This window comes from Cryptomeria japonica, chromosome 6 (genome assembly GCF_030272615.1).
Source record: "Cryptomeria japonica chromosome 6, Sugi_1.0, whole genome shotgun sequence".
In the NCBI taxonomy this organism is placed as follows: Eukaryota; Viridiplantae; Streptophyta; class Pinopsida; order Cupressales; family Cupressaceae; genus Cryptomeria; species Cryptomeria japonica.
Genome location: NC_081410.1, coordinates 645,745,167 through 645,757,830, shown reverse-complemented (window position 1 = coordinate 645,757,830; position 12,664 = coordinate 645,745,167). Strand labels below are relative to the sequence as shown.

General features: G+C 36.7%; 1 protein-coding gene across 2 annotated transcripts; it reads right to left on the bottom strand.

The window, feature by feature from the left end:
• Positions 1–3,877: 3,877 nt before the first annotated feature.
• On the bottom strand, positions 3,878–6,414 carry LOC131060684 (zinc finger protein CONSTANS-LIKE 2). Of its 2 annotated transcripts, none has more exons than XM_057994008.2 (2): positions 5,721–6,414; positions 3,878–4,452 (listed from the first exon to the last, which is right to left on the bottom strand). In XM_057994008.2, exons 1-2 carry the CDS (start codon positions 6,135–6,137, stop codon positions 4,240–4,242), a joined length of 630 nt encoding a protein of 209 aa, XP_057849991.1. In that variant the 5' UTR covers positions 6,138–6,414; the 3' UTR covers positions 3,878–4,239. The 2 variants fall into 2 exon arrangements, with proteins under 2 accessions (XP_057849991.1, XP_057849990.1); XM_057994007.2 differs by having other exon boundaries at positions 3,878–4,384; positions 5,721–6,388.
• Positions 6,415–12,664: the final 6,250 nt, after the last annotated feature.

The window sequence follows — 12,664 nt, the reverse complement described above, 5'->3', positions numbered from 1 at the left end:
ATTCGGGACATACAGGAAAAAGGCGAACCCATAGATGGTACAATAGCCCCAAGGAGGTGTAACGGATAAAGCAGCAGAAGACCAAGAGGCAATAAATGATGCAGCATATCTAGAAGATAAATAGGCAGATGAGAACGTGGCTGGTAGTTAGTTGTTTTCTTAGTTAGTTTGTTTCAATTTTTAGTCTTCTTGCTTAGAACTATTGGCCCTGGGGGTCCTTTCTATTTTTAAGTTATGTTTTAAAACTCTCTTTAGTCAGTTGTCTTCAAGAAGTCGTTATTTTTAAATCAGGTGGATCTGAAAAACTATATAAGGTAGTAGTGAATCAGTTATACAAAAAGGTTGTTCAGATCTATTTTGGGGCTTTCTATTTGCAGTAAAATTGCATGTTTTCTTAAAGTTTAATTGAATTCTATTTGGAGAAGACTTTATGTTGTTTCAAAAAGAATTTATGTTTATATTTCATTCTATCATCTCAATATCAATATTTGAATGATTCAGTGAATGTTTTGGGTATGCGTTCTTTGATCATAAATTGTGATATGGTGGAGAATGGTTTTTTGGATTATCTTGAATTAAAATGGATCATGCCTGTTGTTGTTGTTGGATTATTTTTTATGATCATATATTGGTAACAATCTTTGTATGTATAAAAGCATACCTTGAAACCTAAATTACATCATAAGAGGGAGTTGTATCTCTCAAATTTAGAGGAAAGTTGCAAAAAGCAATTATAACTACTCCAATTGTTTGTTAAGAGTAAATATTGTTATAATTTAAGATAGAACAAAATCTTTTATCATCTAGAACAACAAAGGCACAAACCTACACTCATAGTAGCCCAACAAGATTTGAACCTTGGTGGAACCATTAACAATGCCACACCTTAACCAATACATTACAAAATGAACCACAAGTTTAGATAGATTTAATTTCATTAATAATTGGAGGCACTTTGGTGTTAAAAGAAACTAACCATTATACTCAAAAGTTATGAAAACCCTTGGATCCATATTAAGTTTGTCAAATTTGAACATAATAATTCTATGCAAATTTTTATTGGAGGTTTATACAACCCTGTGAATAGTGCTTATAATAGTGAGTAGTACTTTTGATGATGAATAGTGTTTATGACAGTTAGTGCTTTCGATGATGAATAGTGATTCCAATCATGAATATTGTTTTTGAACCATGAATAGTTTTTTCAACCCCACCCCCTCACCATTTTGCATTTTGAGTTTTACACCTAAACTTTACAAGGCTTATTCTTGGCCACATGAAAGTATCTTTAGGTACAATTTTTTTTATTTAGGGTAAAAAATTTCTCCACATAATGATGAAATTAGGTTTCTGAAGTAACAACACATTTTTAGATTTTTTTTTTTTTTTGAAAACTTGTTGACAGTCACACTTTTTTGAGCCTTAAAAACTTGTAACTTTCACAAAAGAGTTCCTTTTTAGGTATCATTTTTTTTAAGTTGGTTTTCTCTCCAAGCTTCTATATTATTTTTTCTTATTTCTTCTACGTGGTCCAACATGATCAATTTCACTCTAATTCTAATGTCTTTTATTACTTTGATTGGAAAATTAAATTACACAATCATGCAAAGTAAAAGATATTAGCAAATTATTACTAGTGTAGAACTTATAACCTAATGCCACAATAGCTAAAATGAAATTCTTTAACAAAATTGATGAATCACTTGACTCACTTTATTTATTAATCATGCCTAATATTCTATTTTGTGTTCAACGTCTCACAACACCTAATGAAATCAAGATAAAACTTCAAAAAAAATTATGGTAAAATTAAAAAGTTGTGGTGTTTAATTAGAGAATGGAATAAAACGATGAAATCCTAGTAAGTTTTCAAGTATTGAAGACTTTATATCATACTTGAAATCCTTTCATCTATTGTTAGAATAATATAATATAAATTTATTCAATTGTTATGCTTTTGAAAGAGAGGTTACAAAGTTCAAATCTCGAAGATAAGGTATGTCTCACATTATTAACTGTAAGAATTATTTCCTTATGTGCCATTTACCTATTTCTAAAGTTGTATTTATACCCACAACCTCTTCATTAAAAATATATTTTATTGTTTTCTCTTTCCTTAGAATTGATTGAGAGGATGAGGGATTCAGAACTACTTAAATTGAATATAGAGTTTCAAATTTTGTCTTTATATTTGTAGCTTAAATCATGGCATGAATTCTACGGTAAAAAAAAAAAATTATAACATTAGTAGTCTATCAGATCTTACACTTCATGTTATATTCTTCTAGCATCCCAATAAATTAAAAGTAAAAAATATATATCATGTAGGTGAAGCAGAAATTCAGCACAAGTCAATTTGTATTTAAAACAAGATTTATTTTTTTCCAATGACTTTAGACCAACAAATCCGTAGGAATAGGACAAACTAATAAATATTTTATTGAAGACTTGCCGATTTAAGTTTTTGACTCATTTGCATTATGTGTGCTAAAATACAAGCCAAACTCCGACTGATTCAATGCAAAAAGCAACAATATAGGAGAGAGTCCAAGTTTGTTCATAAAAGAACCTTCACACCTAGCATGAGACGGATATTGAGCATATTAACTCGAAATATTAATTGTTCATTTATCATTAATTATCCTTATAAAATTTATGGAAGCATCTAATTATAAAAAATCTAAAACTTCTTTACTAAAATAAATGGTTTCATAAAGATTACAAAGAACAATTCAAACAATAGTTAAAAACTCAGAATCTCATGATAACATTCAGAACCTATAATGGGGAGCAAAAGCCTAATTAACGAAGCTCATCTGACACTAGATATCTGAATCGAACAGCCTAAAAATAGAAATTCCCATCAATCAGCAGAGATGCTACCAAATTTGGAGTGATTCAGCCTTGAGCTTAAACCAATATTAGGCATGCTGTCCGCTTCTTTGTATTGATTCCTCAGATGTGCAGAAATTTAACCTAAGTAAATTGATCAATGAGAACTTAAATGCCTTAAACAGTGTATGATGTTTACAGATTGAAAATGAGATTTGGTCACTGCATTTAAGATGGGCTGAGTTTTTCCGAGTAAGTTAAATTTATTCAACAGCACTGCCTGAAAATTTTTAGGTAGCTCCTCTTTGATAGAACCATAGCCTAAGAAGCATAATCTGGAGAAAGATTAAAAATACTCTATGCAGAGAATCCACAAAATTGCCAAACTAATTAAGTTGGAATCATATAAAGCATTTTTTGTTTAGTGTTAATGCTTTAAACTCAGGTTAATTGTCAAGATAAAATGTCCTAAAGCAGCGATACATCTTAGTAAATTGAAGTTAGTTGTCCCCATTGGAGCTAATAAATAGCATCCAGGTCAGGTCCCAACAAGTAATGCTTTGAAAAGTTAAATTCTTTGTAGAAAAAGAGAACATTCGATCCGTCCGCATGCTTTGCTATGAGACGACAAATGATAAGATTTCCAAGCAGTGAGCGCTAACAAGTTATATTCTCTAATGGAAAACATAGAATTCGAATATTCAACTGCATAGGAAAAGGGGCTATTTCCCCGTAGCATGAGACTTATGCTACTATTTTTCTTTGAAAGTAAACAGAACATTAATTACATAGTAACAGTACGCTTGCACAATTCTTCTGGAATCTTCTGATCAGATTTTGTCCATCTTACACACGAGGAAATTTGTATTGGAAGAAACCCCTTCAGATTCTTCAAGTATCCCTTGATTGTAAATATGTTTTTGAAGTGTTTAAAATTGTTTCCAAGTAATTACATTGAAAAAATCACTGCATGATAGTGGAAGACTAGAACATTTAACATATCTGAGAACGATACACTCAACATGAAAGATGAACAGATACAGAATTAAAACCTTAAATTGGCACACATGTATGCATGGCGCCATGATGAATGTATTGTGTCAGAAACCGTGAATCCAGTTATCCTCCATGGCTTGGTATTCACAATGAACATTGCACAGTGTCTGTTAACAGATCTCGCTAAACATTTTAAAGCCCTAAGTTTCAAATTAGTAAAGCACAAGTTACGTCTTCCCTATGTAGGTGTCAGATTAATATAACACTGAGATCCACCAATAGGCTACCTATCTGTGCGAGAAACAGCAGATACAAGCTCTCTGGGACGAGACTCATTACATAAATTACAAATGGCCGAGACAGTAGAATTACTACTACCCCTCTCCCGCTGAATTTTCTCTAGGGTTTGTACTACCCCAGAATTAGAACGCTCCTCCACCTTCCTCTTCTTTGATCTTCGGATTCCAATAGTGGTTGCATCATCGTCATAACCACTTCTGCCGGAGGTGGCCCGATTATTGCTAGGGCCAGAACACGAGCACCCGTGGTCACCAACCTGCTCATAATTTCCACCGCCAAAAAGATCAGACTTTTATCTTTTTTACCAAAAAGATCAGCCTTCATCTTTTTTAACCAAAAAGTAAATGCATTAAGATCACGGTAGCAATACTACAGAAGAAAAACTTGAATTTGCTGAAACAATTTTGATAATAATATTATATTAGCAACACTGGCCATTAAACAACTCAATGTCAAATTTTGGAATACATAGGATCATTGTACAGAAGCAAAGACCACAATAGGCGTTAAAAATAATAAATCACAACGGAATAACTAGGCCACAAGGAACTGTCTTTCAGATCAGACATTTATAAAGCCTAGTAGAAACTAAGACTGTTGAGATCAAGATTACTGACACAGGAATAATCAATTTCTTTAACATGCAGAAGTCTAAAGGAAAGCCAGCCTCCCCTAAACCGAAAGATGAAAGCAACTGGCCATGTGGAATATGCCTGGGGCAAAATCTACTGTAGGTTGAGAAAACTTAAGTAAACCGAAAGATGAAGGCAAGTGGCCATGCGGAATATGCCTGGGCATATTCTTCCGCAGATTGTATTAAGGAATAACCCCTTGGATCCTCTAGAATTGTTGAATGTGCAATTCGCTTTACAGAAAAGCCTCAGTTTAGGGTTAAGATGCTGCTGGTCCATTTTGCTTCTAAATGTAAATATATAAGTTTTATCATAAATGACAGTGATATGGTACAGTTAAAGGTTCTGGGTTCGAACTCCTGACTGATCCATGTCTTACGATAGAGAATAAGACTTAAATAAAACCAGAAAAAAGGTAAAGAAAACTGAAAGCTTGTCCAAAAGACACAGTTTAATGGTTTCATTACCTACGATAAAACTAACCCCAAAAAAAAAGAGAGGGAATCGACTCAAACAGAATCAACCTTTGCTTCTTTATAGAGTATTCTGGTTTGAGCTGTGTATATGTTTTAATCGCCTGGATTCAAAGAAAAAACCTCAACTATATGTAGGGGTGAGGTGAGAGCTCTTGGCAGCCGTAACAAAACTAACCGACCTCTGTGCCAAATATAGAAGGAAGGATAAAGGAGAACTTCAAACTTGCCTCTTTAAGGGTTGCACAACATAAACACCACGGTAAGGTGGCCAACAACCCTAAGGGCACACTCAAAGCTCGTTAAAGGAGAAAGAAGCGTAAAAACATGAAACTTTGCTACGGGTTACTCTCGAAGCGTGTAGACCTCAAAGGCGGCCATATTAATTGCAAAAGAAAACCTAAATCCATGAAACATGCAGTCTCACAGCGCATGTACGATAAAGCCAGCAGTATTAACATAGAAAAGGAAAGAAAATAAAACTCACCTCAGAAACATATAGATCTAAGGCGTGTTCGGAGCGCTTGAGAGGCGAGGACTGTTCGTCTTCATCATCTTCCTCAGAGTCGGCCCCGCGGCTTTCCCCCGTAGAAGAAGAGGTCGGCGGCGGACCAGAAACAGCCGAAGCCAAAGGAACCACCTGATTCTCATCGTTCTTCTCCTGATCTTGCTCCTTATTCCTCGCCACGCATTTCTCACAGACAGACACAGTCGGCCCGGGGCTCGAACCCGAGGCCTGCCAGGCCGTAACCGCTTGGCAAATCTGGCACAAGAGGCTCCGGGAATGCCGTGCAACGAGAAAATTGGCGGCGTGAACTTTCCCATCACAGCTCCAGCACAGGCTCGCATTGTCCGACTGACAATACATTCTCGCCGGCAATTCACAAAGCTCGCATTCCTTCATTTTCAGATCTCAACAAATAAACACCACCAGATCTACCCAAAACCAAACCAAACCAAACAAAACCCTAAATAACTTGAATCAACCACCAAACCAAATCCAATCCAAAACAAAAGATTTACTCGATCTTTCTCCTCTTCCTGCTGCTTTCAGATGCCTGTTAAACAATCTCGAACAGTCTCTGCACCACGCCCTTTTCTAGACCCGGAACCAAAACAAAATATCGCAAAACTAACGGCTCATTTGCGCTCCACGTGTCGCCGCCGCAATCGCCCTAGGGACCGAACCCTCGCTTGTGGCCTGGTATTCAAAGATATCTCCCGATTGGCGCGCTGTATCCGACGTGTCAGCGCCCGCATGGCGAGAAGAATCGTTTCCGATTTGTTTGGCAAATCAGATATCCGAGGTGGCGCAAGGCTGTCCACGAAAAACGAAGCTTACTGCACAATGCATGTGACGGATACATCCGGGATCAACTAGTTATAACGGTGGGTCCCACGGGGCAATGGTGGGTCCCATGGGTCCCACACTTTCGATTCAATTCAATGCACCGCCGAATGAATGAGTACGATAATCACTTGGTCAAGAAACTCCCCCACCCCTTTTTATTATCATTAATCCATTTTCTTATTGGGTTCAGAATTAAGCTGAGCCATACAAAAACGTGAGGAGGATATGAAAAGAAATGACTTGTGGGAAAGCATTACAATTACACGTTCCAATTACGCGCTTGGCCCTCTCCTCTCCACGTTGTAAGAATATTAACACTCCTCCTTTCTCTCCTTTCGTTTATCCAAACAAATCCAACCGCTCCATTAACATTCTTTAAGAATTGGGGCATGACCCCACAACGCAGTGAGACTCCACAATGGAGGGAAAGTCCAAGGTTCGATTTGAGGCTTATGTGTATGGAAATAAAAACGATTCCGCTTCAATGCATTACCAAGAAAAATAAATAAACACATTCTTTAAGAATTCTTTGATTTTAGTTAAGGAGAAAGACGTGCAGTGGAGTTTTTGTCAGGCAGGTGGATAAGATCTTTTTCAAACACCTACGCCGCTATCAATGGTTTGGCTCACGCCCATTGGCGCAAACAACCAATTTGGAATATTTTCTATCGGATTTTTTTGTTAAATTATTTTACGGGTTTTGATTTATCTCTGTCGTTCTAAATATTAAAGTATTCCTAGCCATTTCGAGCTTCTTTGGAATAGTAATGAAGTATTTTGGACCTTGTTAAACTTCGCAAAGATTCGGTGAATATTCGCAAGAGGGCCTAGAGGTGGTTAGGCCAACCTTGGGTGGGTGTTTGTGACGGTGGCTAGGTACCGAGTTGCTTTTGTTGGGTCCCTTCTAAGACTCTTTATTTGAGAGTAACACTTGTTGGGTCCCTCATGTTTAAGGATAGAATTGAGTGAACATCTAGTTTTATGTAATGTCAACAGTTAATTTTCACATAAAAAAAAATTCAGATCTGTAAAATATTGTGTTTTTTCATCTGTTTTTTTTGTGGTTTTACAGCAATGGGGATGCATATCATGAAGATTTAGCTATTAAAAATTTTGTAAAAATCTGTTGTGTTTTGTGGATTTTAGAAACTATATGGAGTGTTGTTTTATGTGGAGATGAGCCACATCCTTATGTAATTGTCTTGAGGAGGTATATATTTTTATTTTTTATTTTTTTAAAGAGATTTTCAGTTATAAAGTCATTTTAGCTATTTCATATGGGAGCACAAGTTATGTCTAAGGAGGTACATGAATCTTTATTTTTTTATTTTTGATGGAAGGATCTTCATCCACAAAGTTGTTGTTTTAGCTAGATCATATGGGAGCACGAGTTATTGGAGCATAAGTTATGTCTGAAGAGGTACATGAATTTTTATTTTTTATTTTTGATGGAAGGATCCTCATCCACAAAGTTGTTTTAGCTGTGCGATATGGGAGCATACATTATGTTTGAGGAGGTACATGATTTTTTTAATAGAAGGATCTTCATCCATAAAGTCGTTTTAGCTATCTAATATGGGAGCACAAGTCTTAGGCTGACACTTTGTTGGTTAACGGATTTTGCCCTTCTCTAATTTTTTAATAAATGACTCATGTACCCCCTCATTGAAAGGCAAAAGAAACCAACAGTTGGGTGAATCGATTATTCGTTAACCCTCTGCATAAGGGTACAGCTCCCCATATGATGTTCAATGAATTTTTAAACACAAAATAAAATAATGATTTCACTTTTAACCAGAAAGCAAGAAAGGAGTCTCACATTCATTCATCAACACAATATGAGTGCAGTTAAAAGATGAATACTTATATACGCAAATTTCATAGACCTTGAGCTCAAATCAATTCCATTTTATGAGATAGATTCATTCACGGACTTATTCACTCACACAAGTAAATGGATAATCAAATATATGACAAATTTTGCTCATGAAAATAAACCCCAACAGAGATCCTCTTTTCAGATTCAAACACGCAGATTTGAAGACGGCAGAAAATGTATCATTTCATTCACAGATAAAACTTTCTTCATTGAAAATTCATAACATATCAAAAAACAAAACCTGCTAATCTATCTGAAAGTTTTTGGACCTTTGGAAAGGTTTGCTTAGTTACATAAATAGCCTCTAGGTTCATAGTTTTTTGAAAATAACCAGAGTCAAATTTTAACTCTATTTGAGAGTTAAAGAAATTGTCTTGCTTATTACTAACATAACTAAAAAAAGGTAATCAAACAGGAGTCGTGAACAGGGTGAAAATTAATTGTGGCATGATCAAGACTCCAATGTGGTCGAGGAATCTGCTAGCTTATCCTGTTTTGTTGAAGCGCCACGTATGTTTCGCCACTCTAGATGTATCGCCGAGAAGTTGAGGACGACCCGCTAATGAGAAATCCCAATATGTATAATCCGTTGTTTCCAAACCTCTTTGTCCTTGCTTACCTGCAAGACTTTCATCTTATGTGCTTCCAGATGATCAAAACAAATTGTTAACATAGACTCAACCCTCGCTACTTTAGAGAAGTCATCAGTAGTTAGGGATTTCATCTCTTTGACGAGTTGCATTCTCTCCTTGAAGTCTTTGGTTATGTTTGTTGCATCCTCGATTGTCTGTCCATCAGCCTTCAAGAGTTGTATATCGATGCATTTCAAATCATTTTGCATTGAGTTAATGAACTCCTTTAACTCCTTTAGCAATTTGATGGACTCTTCATGGCCTTGTTTGATAATCGAGTTCCTCCATTCAATGTTTTTCTTTGATGCATACAACACATTATCATCTAAATCATCTACAGGCTTCTCGGCAAAGAATTTCATAACCCCAAACTTTTGCACATCATTCATTTGCGTCAATATGGCTAACCATTTACTCTTTTCTTTCTCCCATGTTATAGCTTCTGATTCCAGTTCCTTACTTACAGCCACGACATCCTCAAACATGTTTATCAAATTGTCAATGTAATATGTGCATTGATGTGTTATGGACTCAAGCCATTTATCAAAAATCTCAGCTATCATGCGGCTCCTTTGAACTTGATCCAATAGCTTCTGGTTCACTGGTGATTTAGGATCAAAAGATAGTGGCATTTGAGATAGAGGCTGGGGATTCGGGTTATGTATGACATTGATATATTCTGTCATCTGACTGATGATCTGCTTCAACTCATGTTTGTCCTTTTCATCCTTCCAAGTTCTGAATAACATCCTTTTGGTGGAGGACTCCAAATGCTTGGCGTCCGCAGTTCTGGAAGCAACTCCTATATCAATTTGTTTAACAACAAAGTCCTTTTCAGTGGCATTCTCTGCATCCTTATCTGAGATGGGCCTAGCCACTTCTGCTGCCCAATGCTCTGTGTCATCATCAATATCTATCATAGCCTTGGTTTTAAGCTTCTTGGACTTAGATGTTTTACCAAGACATTTACTAACCATGTCTTCAATGGGAATGGTGATGGGAATCACACTGCGTTTTTTGCTAATGGAAGCTCCTAACCATCTGGAAGCACTAGAGGAACCTTTGGGCAGAGGCGTATGGTAGCTAGTTGAATCAACAATGGTCATGGTGTTCATTGGATCCTAGTTCTCTTCAGATTCTTTTTCTTTATCCACATCCTGAACTGGAGGATTATTTGGCACTTGTTCATCCATGGTCACTTGGGTCTCCTCTCTTGAGTCTAGGTCTATAAAAATCTGCTCCACTGCAGGCTTCATGTTTTCCTTTTTGCTCTTAGAGTGTGTAACTCAAACTGGCGAGGGATTCAATGGAGATCTCTTTGACCTTTTAATTCCAACTTTTCCAACCTTCCGACCTATGGCACCTACAATATCAACAATCACATTAGAGGAAGAAGTGGGAATCTGTGTAGCAGCATGAGTTTGACCAATTGTTTCAACTTTAGGAGTAAATTTGTGGTCTCTCAACCACTTCTTTGATCTCATAAAATTTCTAGCATACTTATGTTGTTGCAAGTGTGGATAATACTCATAAACCTTCAAGCCATCAATCCAGGGCTCATGATGCAACCCTTTCCATTCTCTGGTACAAGCAAGAATATAAAATAGATAGGAAGACATATAGAATCTGGACATACTGACAAAATTATGCAGACCCTCATGGAGTCTATCGGTGATAACCTGTGCCCAGTCTAGATATTTTTCACCAGCCAACAACACTTGAATGTAAAAATACATCTAGTCTTCCCAATAGAAGGCGTGTGTGTTCCCTTTGAGTCTATTCAACAAAATTACAATGTCTCGCACCTTTGTTATGAAATGCTCTCTTGTCAGAGGTATGGGTAACCTAGAACCTCCTTTCTGCAATTTAAGGAGCCAATTTCTAGCAACAACACTCTTGTAGGTACTCTTCTTCTCAGAGAAAAATGAATATGAAGTAACAATGGACCAATCCTCATATGAATCCTTTTGGGGAATTCCCATGGTGGCCATTACTATTTCCCTGTCAATATTCACCAACACTTCACCACTGTTGGTTCTAATACACCTATTGTTAGCATCATACTTATTCATGCACTCTATAACCAGTTTAGGGCAAGGGGCAATAGTAGGGAATGTGGCAACTTCAATCAACCCGCTCTTAACAATCTTTCCCATCATTGAATTACCATCTAGGTTCCTCGTTCTCTCTAGAAAATTTCCCAAGTCAGCTTGAGCCAAAGAAGTTTCTCCCAGCTCTGGAAGTGTACTCACTAAACATAATGTGCGCCCAAGTTTTGGAAGGGTCGGCCTCATGACAGTTGCTCTTACATTCATCAAACAATTTCAAAAAAAGTACAAAATTCTACCCAAAACAAAGGATTTCACTACAATGGCTTTATGAGCAAGTAACACAATGGGAAGGGATGATCAAAACTCACCTGTTGCTATCATCAAATCTTTGTAACCCTCGAAATTATGGAGCTATAATTACCTTAAGTGTCCTTCGCTTCTTCAACAATAAGTAGCTACTAAATTAACAACTTAAGGGTTTGCATATTAAAGGCAAGAAAAATCTAAACAAGACTTACACATGCCACTTAACAGCTCATACAATCGTGTGAAGTAACTCCTAATTTGATGGGATTCTAACAATTGCATTTATTACAAATCACTTCCACACAAGTTGCTCGAGCTTTCATGATTACTTTCCATAATTAAAATTTTAAAACTTGATATACTCAAAATATTCCTTTTACCGTGCCACCTCTGCCTTTATTATCTTACTTTGCCTTGTTATACCTCTAGAGCCAACTTAAAATGAACCTTGAACTGTGAACCATTTTGTAAGAAGTTCAATGGTTCAAGTTCAACATGAGAGAACAATAATGAAGAGGACTTGATGTATAAAACACCACCTTGCGGCTCAACACACAACTAAACTGAGAACGAGCAAAGACTTTAGACGGACACAAAGATGAACCTTGAACCTTGAACCAGATGAGAATGGTTCAAAGGTTCGAGTTTGAAATGGACTTAACATACTTACGCTCGTGCCCCTTGACAACAAAACAAAGTCGTGGGACCCACAAGGTCAACAGGTGAACTTTGAACTCTAAATCGAAACACAGGTTCAACATATGAATTCACTAAGACAAAACAAGTAAGACCGAAAGGGGAAAGCTACATAATCAAGGATGGATCGAGCCAAATTTGGGGAGACAACATTAATTATGCTTTATTTTGCCAAAGATGAGGAATTTGACTATCAACAAAATAAAGGGGTAACACACTTATTTGATTAAGAGCCAAGGATTGAGGGGTATCATAGGCTGACACCTCTTCAACTAAGAGTCGAGGATTAAGGAGTATCTATTCCGCCAAATTTGTCTAGGGCACAATCTTGACCTCATCCCTTATGATTTTAGAGTCTTGCACTCAAAAAGAGTTGATCTTTGGTGGGCTCATTAGGAACCATTCAACTCTATCAACAAACCAATGACCCATTGATTTTGAATTTCAATTCGCTTGGGGCACGATCCCTACCTCATCCCTTATGATATCAAAGTCTTATAGTCAACAAGACTTGAT